The sequence below is a fragment of the Natrix helvetica genome, assembly GCF_964273705.1.
Source record: "Natrix helvetica genome assembly, chromosome: 5".
NCBI lineage: Eukaryota > Metazoa > Chordata > Lepidosauria > Squamata > Natricidae > Natrix > Natrix helvetica.
Window position 1 is genome coordinate 53,160,284 of NC_138551.1, and position 14,881 is coordinate 53,175,164.

Here is a 14,881-nt window from a genome sequence, read left to right on the forward strand (position 1 = left end):
TGTATGACAATTTTAACGGCAGGTAAGAATAATGCATAAGAAATGCCTTTTCAATCCTAATAATCTCTTTTTATATTTTTCGTAGACAATTATGTTTGCAAGATGGAAATATGGAAATTAAAAGACCAAAAAGAATTACAGATGTGAAGTTTATGAGCCAGAATGACTGAAAAATTCATCAGCTTCTATCTCTCACCACTCTACTGTATAATCAGAGAAAGCTGAAAAGGTCCTGAGCAAACAAAGAGCAGAATTGGAATCATCCATCTAACTTGCTGCCAATTTAACTATTTATTTAGCAGCTAATTTTCACTCAGTTAAAGAGTTAATGAAACATATTTTGAGAAAAAGGTGGCTTTAATTTCTTTGAGAATTTCCTTGTAAACTCTCCTGTTTTCTCTTCCAATATGTGAAAAAGCTTTATATAAAAATAAAGCCAGTATATAAAGCCAATTTCATCTAGTGGTTAAGACACCAGGCTGGAAAGTAGAAGACTCTGAGTTCAAGTCTCACCTTGCCTATGAAAGTTAGCTGGGTGACCTTGAGCTAATTACCCTCTCTTAGCCCAACTCACCTCACAGTGTTGTTGTATGGAAAATAGGAGAAGAACGATGTGTTAGAGATGTTCTTGAGTTAATTGTAAAAATAATAAAGGCAGGATAGAAATAAAAATAAACAAATATCCCCAATAGTTGCAATCTGATTTAAATATATCAGTTTCTGATTTAATAAAAGAAATTGGATTGGCGTATCAACCTAAGCTGAACTGATGGATGTCCAATGACTATGGTTTAGTTCAGATAATGCATTAATTCCAGCCAAACAAACTACATATATCAGGGGTGTCCAAACTTGGGAACTTTAAGACTTGTGGACTTCAACTCCCAGAATTCCCCAGCCAGGCTGGCTGGGGAATTCTGGGAGTTGAAGTCCACAAGTCTTAAAGTTCCCAGGTTTGGACACCCCTGACATATATTAAGACCTACTATGGTCGGAATTTAATACCAAGCTATTAATAATGTAAAAGAAAAGTCCCTTCATCAAAACTCAGGTTTGTAAATGTACTTTGTTAATTTTATGACATTAAGAAAAACTTAGAGAAAGGCTACTCTTACTTTCTTAGTTGTTCAAGTTGAATGGAAATTTAATTTGTTAAGAGAATTGGTCCACTAGTTTCTGGTGAGTTGTACATTATAAAAGAATAGCATTTAGAAAATAATAAAAGTAAACAACTAAGGTGGCATGTTGCTGACTTCTAATTTTGTCTATGGCAGAAAAAGAAATTAAACTGAATACAGGAAAACTGACAGGATCTTTGTCTTATGAGGGAAAGTGAAGACTGCCTCATTCTTGCTTAGACAAATTACTCATTCCTATATACTTAACATTTTGAATATAAAATGTGATTATTTTTAAATGTGGCAATGGAATATTTGGAAAAGAGATTAAATTGGTCATATTTCACTATGTGTTTGATTTAAAGTAGTCAGGAAGGCTTTCTAATAAAAAATATTCCACCCTTCAATGAAAGAGAAGCTTAATAATCTTTCTTTGTATCTGTTTACCTTTCGATGTTTTTCTCTTTCTTCATTCAGTTCTTTAACCTTCTTTTCATACTCCTTATATATTTTTTTTTCTTCTTCACTCCAAAGGGCTTCTTCTTTTGATGCAAATGGAGGTGGTGGAATTTCCTGAGTATATCAAAGAAAGCATTTCAGAAACAACAGTGGACATTGGATATTTGCAAAAACTACAAGATTTAATTAAGTTCCAGAATGTATTTTCAAATGATATTCAACAATGCATCCATCTTCTATGTAATATGAGAATAACATGCTTTCCAATTCCTCTTTGGTATTATCTGTTGAACCCTATGGAAAGCCGATTTTTAACAGTTGAACTTGTTTAAAATAACTTTGAAAATAAATGTTTGTAACCTTTTAAAATTTTGGGTACTTTGCATTTTGAACACCCCAATTCGTTATGACAGGGCCATGGAATCAGAGTATGAAATCCCTCATATACTGTACTTTGTGATACAATTGGTTCTAATGATACTTTGGAAGTACTTTGGTGCCTGTTCACCCTTATGACTCTGACAATACTTAAGGGGCAGGTTAGTCAGCTGCTTCTTCTGAGGAAGCAAGTAATGATATACATGTGCTGTGTTCTTCAGGATTGTTACAAGTTCAACACAGGATATTTCTGATATATGTGCTGCTAGCACACTTTTATGAATTACATGTGGCAACTGCAGCTTTTGGAATTCTATGGATGATTTAGGAATAGTGATGATGATGGTGGTGAACATGTATCCCCCAATCCTTTGTCTCCCAGAGATGCATCTGCTGATTATAGTTCTTAAAATGTTGTAGTTTATATGATTACCCTCTCCTTTACAATTACTACCACTATGCAATTAGCCCGAATTTCTACAGCATCAGAAAAAAAAAATCACCAAATCAAACAGTTAATTTTTAATTTGGACTGTGCAGGATTGAGGTAATGTTAAGATATTCACATCTGTTTTCTTCTCAAGGTACCTTAAGGACATACAGTAAGTGTCCATATTGCTTTAAGTGTTAGTCTGGAGGGAGTGGGTTGCACTTATTTCCTAAACCAGGGATGGCGAATCTATGGCACGTGTGCCACAGGTGGCACAGGGACTGATTTTTCAGGGCACTTAAAGCGTTGCCCTGTTAGCTGGCCAGCCCACACATGCGCGCTGACCAGCTGAGTTCAGCCTTTTTCTAAGCCATTTTTCGCCCTCCTCAGCCTCTAGAGGCTTTATAGGAACCTGGGGAGGATGAAAACAGCCTCCCACACCCACCCCTGGAGGCCTTCCAGAGGCTTCAGGAGCTTCCCTGAAGCCCCTGGAGAGCAAAAAAACGGCCCTATGGGCAAACCGGAAATTCAGGAACAGACTTCCAGTTTGCTTGTAGGACTGGTTTAAGCCCTCCGGAGCCTTCAGGAGCCTTCCGGAGGCTTTCCGTTTGAGCATCTGAAATCCTTGTTCGCACAAGAGCTGGTATTGAAACATCCAGAGCCCACTAAGCCATTTGTGGTTCAGGCAGACACCAGTGATGTGGCAGTGGCTGCAGTCCTCTTACAAAAGGACAATGAAGGAGTCCTACAGCCATGTGCCTACACCTCAAGGAAGTTGACAGGGACCGAACGCAACTGGCCCATTTGGGAGAAGGAGGCGTTTGCAGTCAGGTGGGCCCTGTTGATGTGGTGGAAGGGGGAGGGATACCCTTCGAGGTCTGGACGGACTACAAGACCTTGGAGGTCCTCCAGACCCCATGAAGATTGTTGCCAAAACAAGTTAGATGGGCCTTGTATTTTTGCCGATTCAACTTCCAATTAAAATATATATCAGGTGGCAAGAACATCTTAGCCCTCTCCCGCAAACCACAGTATCATAATAAAAGGGAGGATCTAGTACAGGCTATCATCCCGAACTCACAGCCTAGGGTGTTAACCATTCAACAGGCCCCATCAGCACCAACCCTGTATGCCCAGGGGAAGGACCTCTCCAGAGCAATCAAAGCAGCACTCCCAATGGACCAGTGGTATCAGGAAAATCAAACCTTATTAATACAGTGAGAGAGCTTTGCCTGGAAGGGGTTGAAGTTATATGTACCAAGTGTGGTACAGGTGGCCGTGCTGCAGCGCTGCCATGGTGTTTGCTCGGCTGGACATTTTGGATTCCTCAAGACTCTGCATTTAGTAAAACACCAGTTCTGGTGGCCCCACATGAAGAGGGACATAGAGAAATATATATAAGGAGCTGGGTTATCTGCACTTCCATGAAAACCCGGCCTGAACGGCCTCCTGGACTTTTACAGAAGGTGGCAGATCCAATCCGGCCATGGGAACAGATAGCCATGGACTTCATCGTGGATTTACCGGACAGCCAAGGGAACAAGATCATTTGGACAATAATAGACCTGTTCTCCAAGCAGCCTCATTTTATAGCATTTATACAGGCCTTCCATCTTCTAGGAAGCTGGCCAAACGATTTATTAAGTTCCCAAACTTCTGGTTTGCTCGTAGGGCCAGTTATTTGCACCCCGGAGGCTTCAGGGAAGCTCTTGAAGCCTCTGGAGGGCCTCGGGGGGCGGGGGGGAGGTTGTTTTCCTATAAAGCCTCTGGAGCCTGGGGAGGGTGAAAAATGGCTTTAAAAAAGGCTGAACTCATGCCCTCACAAATGTGCCCTGACAAATGGCTATGCGTGCCACCTATGGCACGTGTGCCATAGGTTCGCCATCCCGGGTTTAGGAAATAAGTGAACCCCACCCTCAGACTAACAGTTAAAGCAATATGGACACTTACTGTAGGGCTGTTAAAGCAATATGGACTCGTAAGGCTGTTTTTAGTCCTCCAGAGCCTTCAGGGAAGATTCATGAAGGTCCCTGAAGGCTCTGGAGGACTAAAAACGGCACTACAAGCAAACCAGAAGTGACTTCCGGTTTGCTTGTAGGGTCGTTTTTCGTCCTCCGGAGCCTTCAGGGGCCTTCCAGAAGGCCCCTGAAGGCTCCGGAGGGCTTAAACCGGCCCTATGAGCAAACCAAAAGGCTGTTCTTGAATTTTCAGTTTGCCCGTAGGGCCGTTTTTTTGCGCTCCGGAAGCTTCGGGGAAGCTCCTGAAGCCTCCGGAGGGCCTCTCTGGAGGGGGGAGAGGCTGTTTTCGTCCTCTCCAGGCTCCTATAAAGCGTCTGGAGCCTGGGGAGGATGAAAAAAGCATGGAAAAATGGGGGGGGGGGTTCGCACCTGTCATGCATGCATGCCGCTGGGGTGTGTGTTGCACATTGCATTATGGGAGCCGCATGCCCACGCACAACCCCCCCGCTCCCCCCCCCGCTTATGGCATGAGAGCCAAAAATGGTTCACCATCGCTGTCCTAAACCGTTGGGAATAATTTCCTCAGTTCTGTAAGTTCTGTGTTTTATGACATTTACTCTTTATCATTCATAATGTCTGCTGACATTTTTATTTTTTATTCATTCATTCATTTTATTGTATTATTTTTATTATTCCGTATGTAAGAACATGTATACTTATATATGTGGGCACCTGTGGGTGACATGCTTGTAAATTTAACATTTATTGCCTGGTTTAATAACTCTGTTGCTTGCATACTGAAATTCTTTAATTTTTAATTCTGTGTGTCAAAACTCAGCAATCTTTCTTTGTCTTTTACATGCATTTCTCTGTAAGTCTTCTTGTCTATTATCTTCCTCCTTGCCTGCATATTGTCTGATCTAAATCTTTCAATTGCATCTCTTTTGATCAGAGATAACCTTTTGGGACACACACTTACGAATGTACATTATATTAGTTGGTAATCACATAAAATCTTTTATCTATGATTTAATAGAAACATAACTCACCATCTTCAAAATATCTTCCTTTTTTATTTCAAGGACTCCATTCATCATGTCCATAAGGCCACGTTCTCTTGCATTGTCACTCTGAAGAAAGGCAGAATAAAAGATCAGAGAAAGAGTAGAGAAAGGATCAAGCTAGAAAACCGTGGAAAATAAGGCTCTGTCACATCAGGCTACCTGGGCAGCAAGTCGTCTTTTATGTTCAATCCGAGCCATGATTTTGTTTTTTGCCTTCTGCACTGGAGTTAAGTACTTTTCTACTTTGATCTGTGGGAACAAAAGATGAGGTTTAGCTTCTTCTATAAGCAAGTACTGCACATTTTCCTAACAAGCTCCCCAGCTACAATTTCCTTTAAATTTTACTTCATAACAAACATGGATTCTTTTAAGCCATGAGTACCCTACAAGATTTAAATACTGGAATTCCACAATGAGAGCGCATGCTTAAGATTATAGAATAAGTTAATAATTGTGTTATCCTGGTTTAAAGATTACTTTTATACATGAGGTACGACTATTATATATTAGTGTAATTGGAAAGAAAGGTTTGTCGCTATCTTAATATTTTTTTAATTATTAATAAGTTTTTATCTGAGCCACATAAATGTGTAATGTTTTAACTTTTCTATAAGTAAACAACTACTATCTCATAAGATTAAAAACCAAGACAGAAAATATTAAAAAGCATAACAAAAACTATCAGTTTAAATAGGCAACCCTATGCTCTGTACATTTCGCTTGTCATCCAAGAAGCTTCTTCAACTGTGGGAGATGAAGAAGCTTCTTGTATGAGAAGTAAAACATTTTCAAACAAGCAAGCCCAGTTGCCTTTTGAAAAAGCAACTTTTGGACACCTATGACATGGATGACTGAAAATCTCCATAGACAATTAACATTGCTATATACATTCATTCTGTCTATCCAGTGAGAAGCATTAGGAATCTCAAATACCTGACCTCTGATTCTTGAACCACCAGTGCTCGCTCTGGTTTCTCATTATCTGTAAGAGTTGGCACCCAGATTTCTTCCTTAATATCAAGCTGGTTAAAGATCTGTGATATTCTTATGTTCTTCTCTTTCACACGTGCAATTTCCAGCTCTTTCATTCGTGCGACTGAATCAAAATCCTTATTGAAAGCACTCTTTATATTATAGATGATGTCCTGAGGTATCAAGGATATCATGGCAGTATTACAAGCAAATAGCATATAGTAATATTGCATGTGAAATAACTGAGTTTCTTAAGTGACCTCAGTTTAAAACTGCTTGCAATTCTGACCACTGGTCTCTAAAGAGTCTACATTGATTTCATTGTTGAAGCTTTCTCTCCTGAAAACATGACATGGACATCCAAACATTGCATCACACAAATTTCTGAACACTTTAATATGATTTGTGTAAAACCCAATTTATAACTACCTGGAGTTATTGCTCAGTTATTATTGCTATAAGATATAGAATACTTTACAAGAGCAATCCTGCCTATGTATAGTGGAATAAATAAACAGATATGACAAACTTACCCGTAGCAATATAATTTGACTTATTTTCTCCTCTCTAGTGTGCAGTTCCAGCTGGTTATATAAAAGAGATGTGTTTCCACCATACGTTGCGCTCAGACTCCCAACCAGAGCATCTACTTTTTTTTCTTCTTCTCCTTCTTCTGTCTTCTCCCCTTCCTCTTTAATGCCTGAAGGTTGGGGATCAAATTCCACAAACTTCTTTCGAAGCTGAGTGAAAATATATATATATATTATATATATATATATAATGTTGCCTTGTTACATTTGTATTGCATTTGTGCTGAATGCATTTGCATTTCTCCCTTTATTTATTTATCAGCACAAATGCAACACACACACACACATATATATATTGATTGCAGAATATTGTTAATATCATAAACCGTAGTAAATTTTGCAGAAAACATTTACCTGAAATAGAAGTTGTATTTCAAGACCCAGAAGCCAAAACAATGCAATATTGTAAGTTTAGAAAAATAGAATAGAATTTTCTATTTTTCTAATTTCCCCATCTATCCCCTTGTCCAAATTATTGATGAATATGTTGAAGAGTACTGGGTTTAAAATAGAGCCCTGAGGTACCCCACCTCCTCCAGGTAGGTGCAGTTCAATTGAGGACTACACTGAGGTTGGTCAGACAGTTACGAATCCATCTGGTGGTGATGCTTTCTAACCCACATTTTTCTATTTTATCAAGTAGTAGGTTATGGTGTACTTTGCCAAATGCCTTACTGAAGTCTAAGTAAATTATATCAATAGCATTCCTCTGGTCCACTAGTTTTGTCACTTTGTCAAAGAATGCAATAAGATTAGTATGGCATGTTTGACAAATATATTTATCTTATATATTTATCTTTTGGGGCTGTGTTCTATTATGTGAATAATGTACATGCTAAAAGCTATGAAATGTTTTATAAACTAGGCTCTAGATGGAATAACCTACCTGAACCATTTCAGCATAGGAATAGCTAAGAGAAACACTGGAATATAAGAATCATTAGATAATGTAAACCTGACAAATGAAAATTATTTATCCTTCTTAGGAAAAAAACCAAGATTCTACCTTCATATCTATTGATTCAATCTTCTTTAAATACAAAACTCTTTCCAACATTTGCTTTTCTTCTGGACTCCGTCCTTTCATTGGATAATTCTGAACTTCACAAGAAGAATGGAAAGTCTTTGAAAAGAAAAAAAAGCAAGTATGCTGTTTCCAAATACAATGTTTAATATAGTTCTAACTTACAAAAGCTACATGTTGTACTATTAGAGGTGTATTATTGTACTATTAACTGATTCTTTCTTTTTAAAGCCATCTTCTACTAAATAGTAGGATGTTCTCTCATATGAATTACTTCCATGATGCTGTTCATAATTGGGTAATAGTTTTGGATGAATTATAAGTAATTAGTTAACAACAGTATTTGGGACTAAAAATTCCATCAGTTATAAAGTACATCATTACGTGAATTTGATGACTTACAATAACAATCCCAGCAGTTCCATTGTGGTCATTAGGCAATTCTTGCATGGTCATTAGGTGCAATGTCATGTGATCTCCATCTGCTGGCTTTCCATTAGCTTTGCTGTTTGGAAGCCACCAGTGAATGTCGCCAATGGTGATCACATGGCTGTGAGATGCTGCAACCGTCATAATTGTAAGCCCATTGCTAAGCACACAAATTATTATCAAATGACCACAGGGGTGCTGCAAAGGCTGAGGAACAGCAGTAAGTCTCTTTATTTAGCATCATAACTTCAAACAGCTGCTAAACCAAGGGCTACCTGCAGTATTTTCCTAGATTTAATTAATTTAAGCGTTGCTTGACTTTTAATTAAAGTAGAGTAAAAGTGAGAAAGGGAAAAAAATTACCTTAATTGAACGTCCTTTAACCAACATGGTATCCCAACACTCTTTTTTGATCATCTCACGTAAATAGCAATTGGCTAGATTTTCCATCTCTATATCCTTCCTCACCTTTATCATAAAACAAAAAACAAATGAGGATGCAAAATCCATTTGGTTTATATGTCACTCATGTTAACCCTGGACTCATGTAAATCATGCAATATATAATATTAATCAAAATCTTATGTATCACAAAAATCTTAGAAAGCATCCAGATTTAAACATTTGCTGCTTGAATTATGTTGATAGACAAAATATCAATTTGAAAAATCTGTAAATAAAGTAAAAGAAAGCTCTATTCATCAATATCAGTGACATTTAGATGTGTAAATATTTAAGTGTTACTTATATAATAAAGTAAAAATTGTATAATTGTGACTTATAAGGATAATTTTCCTTTCTTAGATTCTATAGCTGAAGAAGAAAATACAAAAATGAAGGCAGAAATAAATAAACCAGTTCCTTAGGATAAGCCCATTCCAACTTCTGATTTGTTTATTTATTTGAATGGTGATCTTTATAAATATGTAAATCTAGTCCTAATGAATAATATATACTGTATAATTCTGGTTGACTTTTAAGCATTCTAGAATTCCTCTTATTCTTCATACAAACTTTTTTTGTTTGTTCAGGACAAATAAAAGTAAATTGAACCCCAACAAGTTCACCATACCCTTTCCACTTCGGAAGCACTGTGTATTTGCTGTTTCTCTTGTTCCTCTACATCCAGATTGAATTCCTGTTGGTCCAGTTTCTCAATTTTAGGTGCAAATGAATTTTCGAACATCATTTCTTGAATCTATTTTTGAAATGTCAGAAATTAATAATGAGGGAAGGATGTATTTGTAAAAGGATGGAGAATCTATGACTATCCTGATATACTGTGTGTTTGAAGTATAATTTACAAACATGCAAGTTTTAATAATAATACTAATACTACTACTACTACTACTACTAATAATAATAATAATAATAATAATAATAATAATAATAATAATAAAAATTGTGGCACAATTCAGTAGCACAAATGATCCACTGGAATTTGTGCAAAAATTATAATATTAAAACAACAACAAACTGGTGGGAACATAAGCCTGAAAAAGTCACCGAAAATCAGATGGTCAAGATCCTGTGGGATTTTCGTATACAAACAGACAAAATACTAGCGCATAACACACCAGACATCACACTGATTGAGAAAAGTAAGGTTACAATCATAGACATCGCAATACCAGGTGATAGCAGGGTCGAGGAGAAGGAACATGAAAAAGTCGCGAAATACCAGGACTTAAAAATTGAAATCCAACGATTATGGCACAAACCAGCAGTGGTAATTCCAGTGGTAATCGGCACACTGGGTGCTATTCCAAAAGCACTGGAATTACATTTAAAACAGTTAAAACTTGACAAAATCACCATCAGTCAAATGCAAAAAGCTGCACTGCTTGGATCTGCACGTATATTACGAAAATATGTTACGACGTCCTAGGCCCCTGGGTGGGGCCCGACTAGTAATCAATGCCAAATCCGGCGAAACAACTGGCCGCTGTGATACAATCATATAATAATAATAATAATAATAATAATAATAATAATAATAATAATAATAATAATAATAATAATAATATCACTAGCCATGCTGTTTAATGTGAGTGGAAATGCAACAATCATGAGATTTTGCAATTTTAAAAGATATCAAATGATTTGTTTTCCTGAAAAAGGCACCAGATCAACATATTTGATGCATGGTGATTGAAAGGGCATTTTCTCTGCAAATGTTACTAGGTGCAAGTTAACTTTGGCTATAGTTATTAGATACGATTTGTGTGGTTTTACTATCTTACATTAAGTATCAAATAAAAATGACAATGTTTAGTTAGAACACCTTTCTAAATCTTACATTTTTAGAGTTATAATATTATAAAATTGAAATGGGTGGTTTAGGCCAGAGTTCGAAACACTGCTCAGTACAGGAATCCAAAGTAAAACACAGAGTGAACTGAGTGATTAGTTTTTGCTAGTCTGCTCTCAACTGACCTTCATATACAGCTGCAGTGGTAAAGATGTTTCCCAACTAAATATCAAAAATATCAACATGCATGGAAAAGATCCCTAATTTGGCTATTTACATTCAACCTACATCCTTGTGGAATCCGACTATATGAATCCTAAGCAAGTTATTAACTGATGATATTACCTAGTTTGGGTACCGAAACAATTGCGAGAAAACAAATAGACCCCTCATAAGCAAGTTATGGCTATATGGCAAAGGGAGAACAAAGGATTTAAAGACTGTATAAAAGCCACAGTTAAATAAGCTGTGTTATGAAAGTAAGCATGAGAAACATAAAAGTAATGTCCTCACAGCACTTCTGGAAGCAGACTGGGAATTTATCAATGCACACCTTTTTACGAAGCTCTTTAATTCCATGTTTTAGTTCTTTTCTCTTTTCATCAAAACGGTCAGTTTCATCCTTGATTGCCTGAAATTTCACAACAGACAGAGGAATGGAAACTGTGCAATTTTTGACATAGAAAGCAAACCAAGGTAGACCTGCATTAAAATGGGAAAACTACATTTTGTAAAAGTCCATATTCTCAGTGATTAGGGTTGTCCCAAAGCTGCTTTTTTTAGGAGGCAACGGGACTTTCTTGTTTTTTCGTTGAGGACATTTCGCTTCTCATCCAAGAATCTATATTTTGTAAAGTCAAAAAATAAATAAAAATCCAACCACTATCCCATGCTAGCTCTTTTTCCCATATTAAGATTAAATAGTACAAAACCTGAGAAAAATAATGGATCAAGTCACTTCTAATCCATTAATCTATAAAAGTTCAAGATTTAAATAAACTTCCATATTTCATGTAGAATTCTGTGCTATTTCTAGTTTGGACTGCAAAAAGTCTAAGGAACAACTGGACTACTTACTCAGACAAAGACCTAGTTTACACATCTAATACCTCATCCAAGAAACCATTTGTTTGTAGAGAAGGAATTAGCAATGAACTAGGAACCACTGACTGCTTCCTTTTCCTAGTCCTTCTAAAATGCCCATATCTCAGTAAAAGGTAGATCTCAATTTACAATAATTCATTTAGTGACCATTCAAAGATATAACAGCATTGAAAAATGGGAGTTATCACCATTTTTCATACTTACAACCATTGCAGCATCCCCATGATCATGTGGTTAAATTTTAGATGTTTGGCGAACTTATGATGGTTGCAGTGTCCCAGGGTCATGTGATCACCTTTTGCAATCTTCTGACAAGCAAAGTCAATGGGGAAGACAGGTTCGCTTAACAACTGTCTTACTAACTTAACAACTGCAGTGATTCAACAACTATGGCAAGAAAATGTCTATGGAGATTCTCAGTCATCCAGGTCATGGGTTGTCCCAAAGGTACTTTTTCAAGAGGAAACTGGACTTTCTGATTTTTCTTTGAAGATGTTTCGCTTCTCATCCATGAAGCTTCTTCAGCTCTGACTAGATCCTTCCATTCCTCACCATCCAGTCAAAGCTGAAGAAGCTTCTTGGATGAGAAACATCTTCAAAGAAAAACAAGAAAGTCCAGTTCTCTCTTGAAAAAGCACCTTTGTGGCAAGAAAGGTAAAATAGGGCAAAACTCACCTAATCACTGTCTTTCTTAGCTACAGAAATTTTGGGCTGAACTGTGGTTGTACGTAGAGGACTACCTATAAGGGAAGGGACTAGATTGGGGAAAATAAAATATTCCTACACTCTACTTTTTCTTAATTCTGACTTTTTCAACATACCATGGCTAAATAAATCATGGCATCCTATAGTAAATGAATGTATTGCTTATGTAGAAGTAAGCATGTGTCCTATGTTGCTTGCTTTTATTCATAGTCAATTTCATAGGGCAATGAAATATCAATTTTAATCAAACCACAATAAACAAAGAAAGAGACAAACAGCTACCTGTCCATTTTACATCTTACTATAATACTTCAGATTTTACTATACTACAAACGTACCTTCTCTGCTTTCTGAACTAACCATGAAGTCTCCTCGGATTTTGCTTGTGTAAGTAAATAGTATTCATCTTCATCAGTCACTTCTATGCTTGCTTTTCCATGTAACTTGAATGGAAAAAAAACTCATTTACAATATAGTTAAATAACATTGCATTGTGTTTTTAGACAGATATATAATCTATATTTCAACTATGTTTAGTATCAGTTTCTTAGTTTTTGCTATATATTTAATTTCAGGATGGGAAGCACAAATTAAATTAATCTAAACGAATTACTTTACTGATCAATTATTACAGAATTAAGTATGCCATTGAATCAAGGGTGTAAAGACAGGCATCTTGATTGTTATGATTCCCCGTGAATGACCACACATCACAGATCTACATGGCTAGTTATATTACTAATGAAATGAAAAAGAAAAATAAGATTCAACCACAAAGACTTTACAGCAAATAATTAATCTAATTCTAGCTCCCATTTTTATCTTCTCAATATTTATTCTATTGTTTATATTTGCTATATATTTAAATAGTATAAGACCTGTGGAGAACTAGTCTCAAATGATATGCTATATGTGGGTTTTGATGTTATTGACCATTCTTCCAAAGTTTTTATAAATGAGTTTTCACTGAAAATATAGTGGTTAAGTTTGACTAGAAGTTGCGTCCCAAAGTCAACTGCATCCTTCATTTTGCGTTCCCCAAGCTTCCTAGAAGAATTAAAGAAAAAAAAGTCAAAGAAGAAAATGTGGGTAAGATTGTTAAGCAATCCTTAATAGATGGGCCAAATATGATTTATAAAATAATCTTATGAATCCTTAAGAAGAACTTCAAGTCCATGCTTTGTTTATCTTCACAAAGAAGAAGCTTGTTTGTTTTTAAAAGAAAGCATTTATTAGTGGGAGACAAGAATATACCAGATTCTCCAGTTAGGCTAATTTTCCAATGTTCAATAGGTTTACAGATTTTTATTGTAATATTTAATGCCTGCAGATTTCAGCAAGCACTGAATATACTTTAAGGATCATAACAGTGATTTAAGTTTCCTTTCTTGCCTGAAGAACTTCATCCTGTATCTATATACTTTCACAAGAAATTCAGGCAACCTAGAATATCTTATTCTCAGGGCAGATGACTTACCTTGAATACAAATGTACCACTTTTCTGCTTTATTCATAAAACATTTCCACACAGTTTGGTCAGTAATTGTAGAATTACAGCCCTACTTTGCGGAACAGATGCAAAACAAGAGTAGAAATTGTCAATTTCCCCCCTAAATGTTCTAGTATATACCGGTACTATACTATACTGCTTTTTCTTCTTTTTCATCCTTCTAGTAATATTAATATATACAGAAGCAGACACATCACAGCCAAATTTTGCTTGTTCCTTTTGATAGCATCCCACATCTGATGTATTTTGAATAAACACATAGTTATTTCTACAGAAAATTGTGAGTATTTAGTCAAATACTGTCAAATTAATCAAATTAAAGCATCTCTCAATTGGATTGGGGGCTAAATAATCCTATCAGTTGGTCTAATGCAAATCAAAATATATAAAGGCAAATAGCCATGTTTTTGAAAAGCATCAGTTCATCAGTGGTGAAAATATATCACCCTTTTATTCGTCAATATGTACATACTTCCATTTTAGACAAACAAGAGCTCCATCTTGGGTTCCGGTGACAAGTATATTTTGGCTATCCAACGAGAATGCCAATGATGTAATTCCTCGTCCATTATACGAATGGCAGTATTCACAAGTCAGAATATCCTTAAAGAAAGATATTTAAGAAAAAAATACTGTTTTATCTGCTGGCTAAGGAATTTATTGTGAGAAAAGATTGGAAAGATGTAATGAAAACTTTTGCAGGTTGCATATAGTTTAACTATGTGAGAAGACTAAAAATGTTTTGGTAGCATTGGTCCTATTTTAGGTATTGGCAAATGTTGTAATTGTAAAGTAAATCTCAAATATGTGATTTATATTTATTTACTAATTCTAATAAATACATATCAAACATGGTCCAATTCCAAAAAAAGAAAATTCCATAGTTTAG

At 36.1% G+C, this 14,881-nt stretch overlaps 1 protein-coding gene across 4 annotated transcripts in view; it reads right to left on the reverse strand.

Annotated features, from left to right (window-relative positions):
- The window catches only part of CFAP43 (cilia and flagella associated protein 43), a 56,098-nt gene that overhangs the window by 16,202 nt on the left and 25,015 nt on the right, over window positions 1–14,881 (reverse strand). For all 4 annotated transcript variants that reach the window (XM_081956440.1, XM_081956439.1, XM_081956442.1 and 1 more), the window contains 12 exons: window positions 14,465–14,595; window positions 13,361–13,529; window positions 12,821–12,925; window positions 11,227–11,304; window positions 9,495–9,620; window positions 8,786–8,890; window positions 7,976–8,092; window positions 6,913–7,119; window positions 6,346–6,552; window positions 5,567–5,656; window positions 5,393–5,473; window positions 1,566–1,691 (listed from right to left, as the gene is read on the reverse strand). In XM_081956440.1, coding sequence (XP_081812566.1) covers window positions 1,566–1,691; window positions 5,393–5,473; window positions 5,567–5,656; window positions 6,346–6,552; window positions 6,913–7,119; window positions 7,976–8,092; window positions 8,786–8,890; window positions 9,495–9,620; window positions 11,227–11,304; window positions 12,821–12,925; window positions 13,361–13,529; window positions 14,465–14,595 — 1,542 coding nt within the window. The remainder of the gene's footprint in view (window positions 1–1,565; window positions 1,692–5,392; window positions 5,474–5,566; window positions 5,657–6,345; window positions 6,553–6,912; window positions 7,120–7,975; window positions 8,093–8,785; window positions 8,891–9,494; window positions 9,621–11,226; window positions 11,305–12,820; window positions 12,926–13,360; window positions 13,530–14,464; window positions 14,596–14,881) is intronic.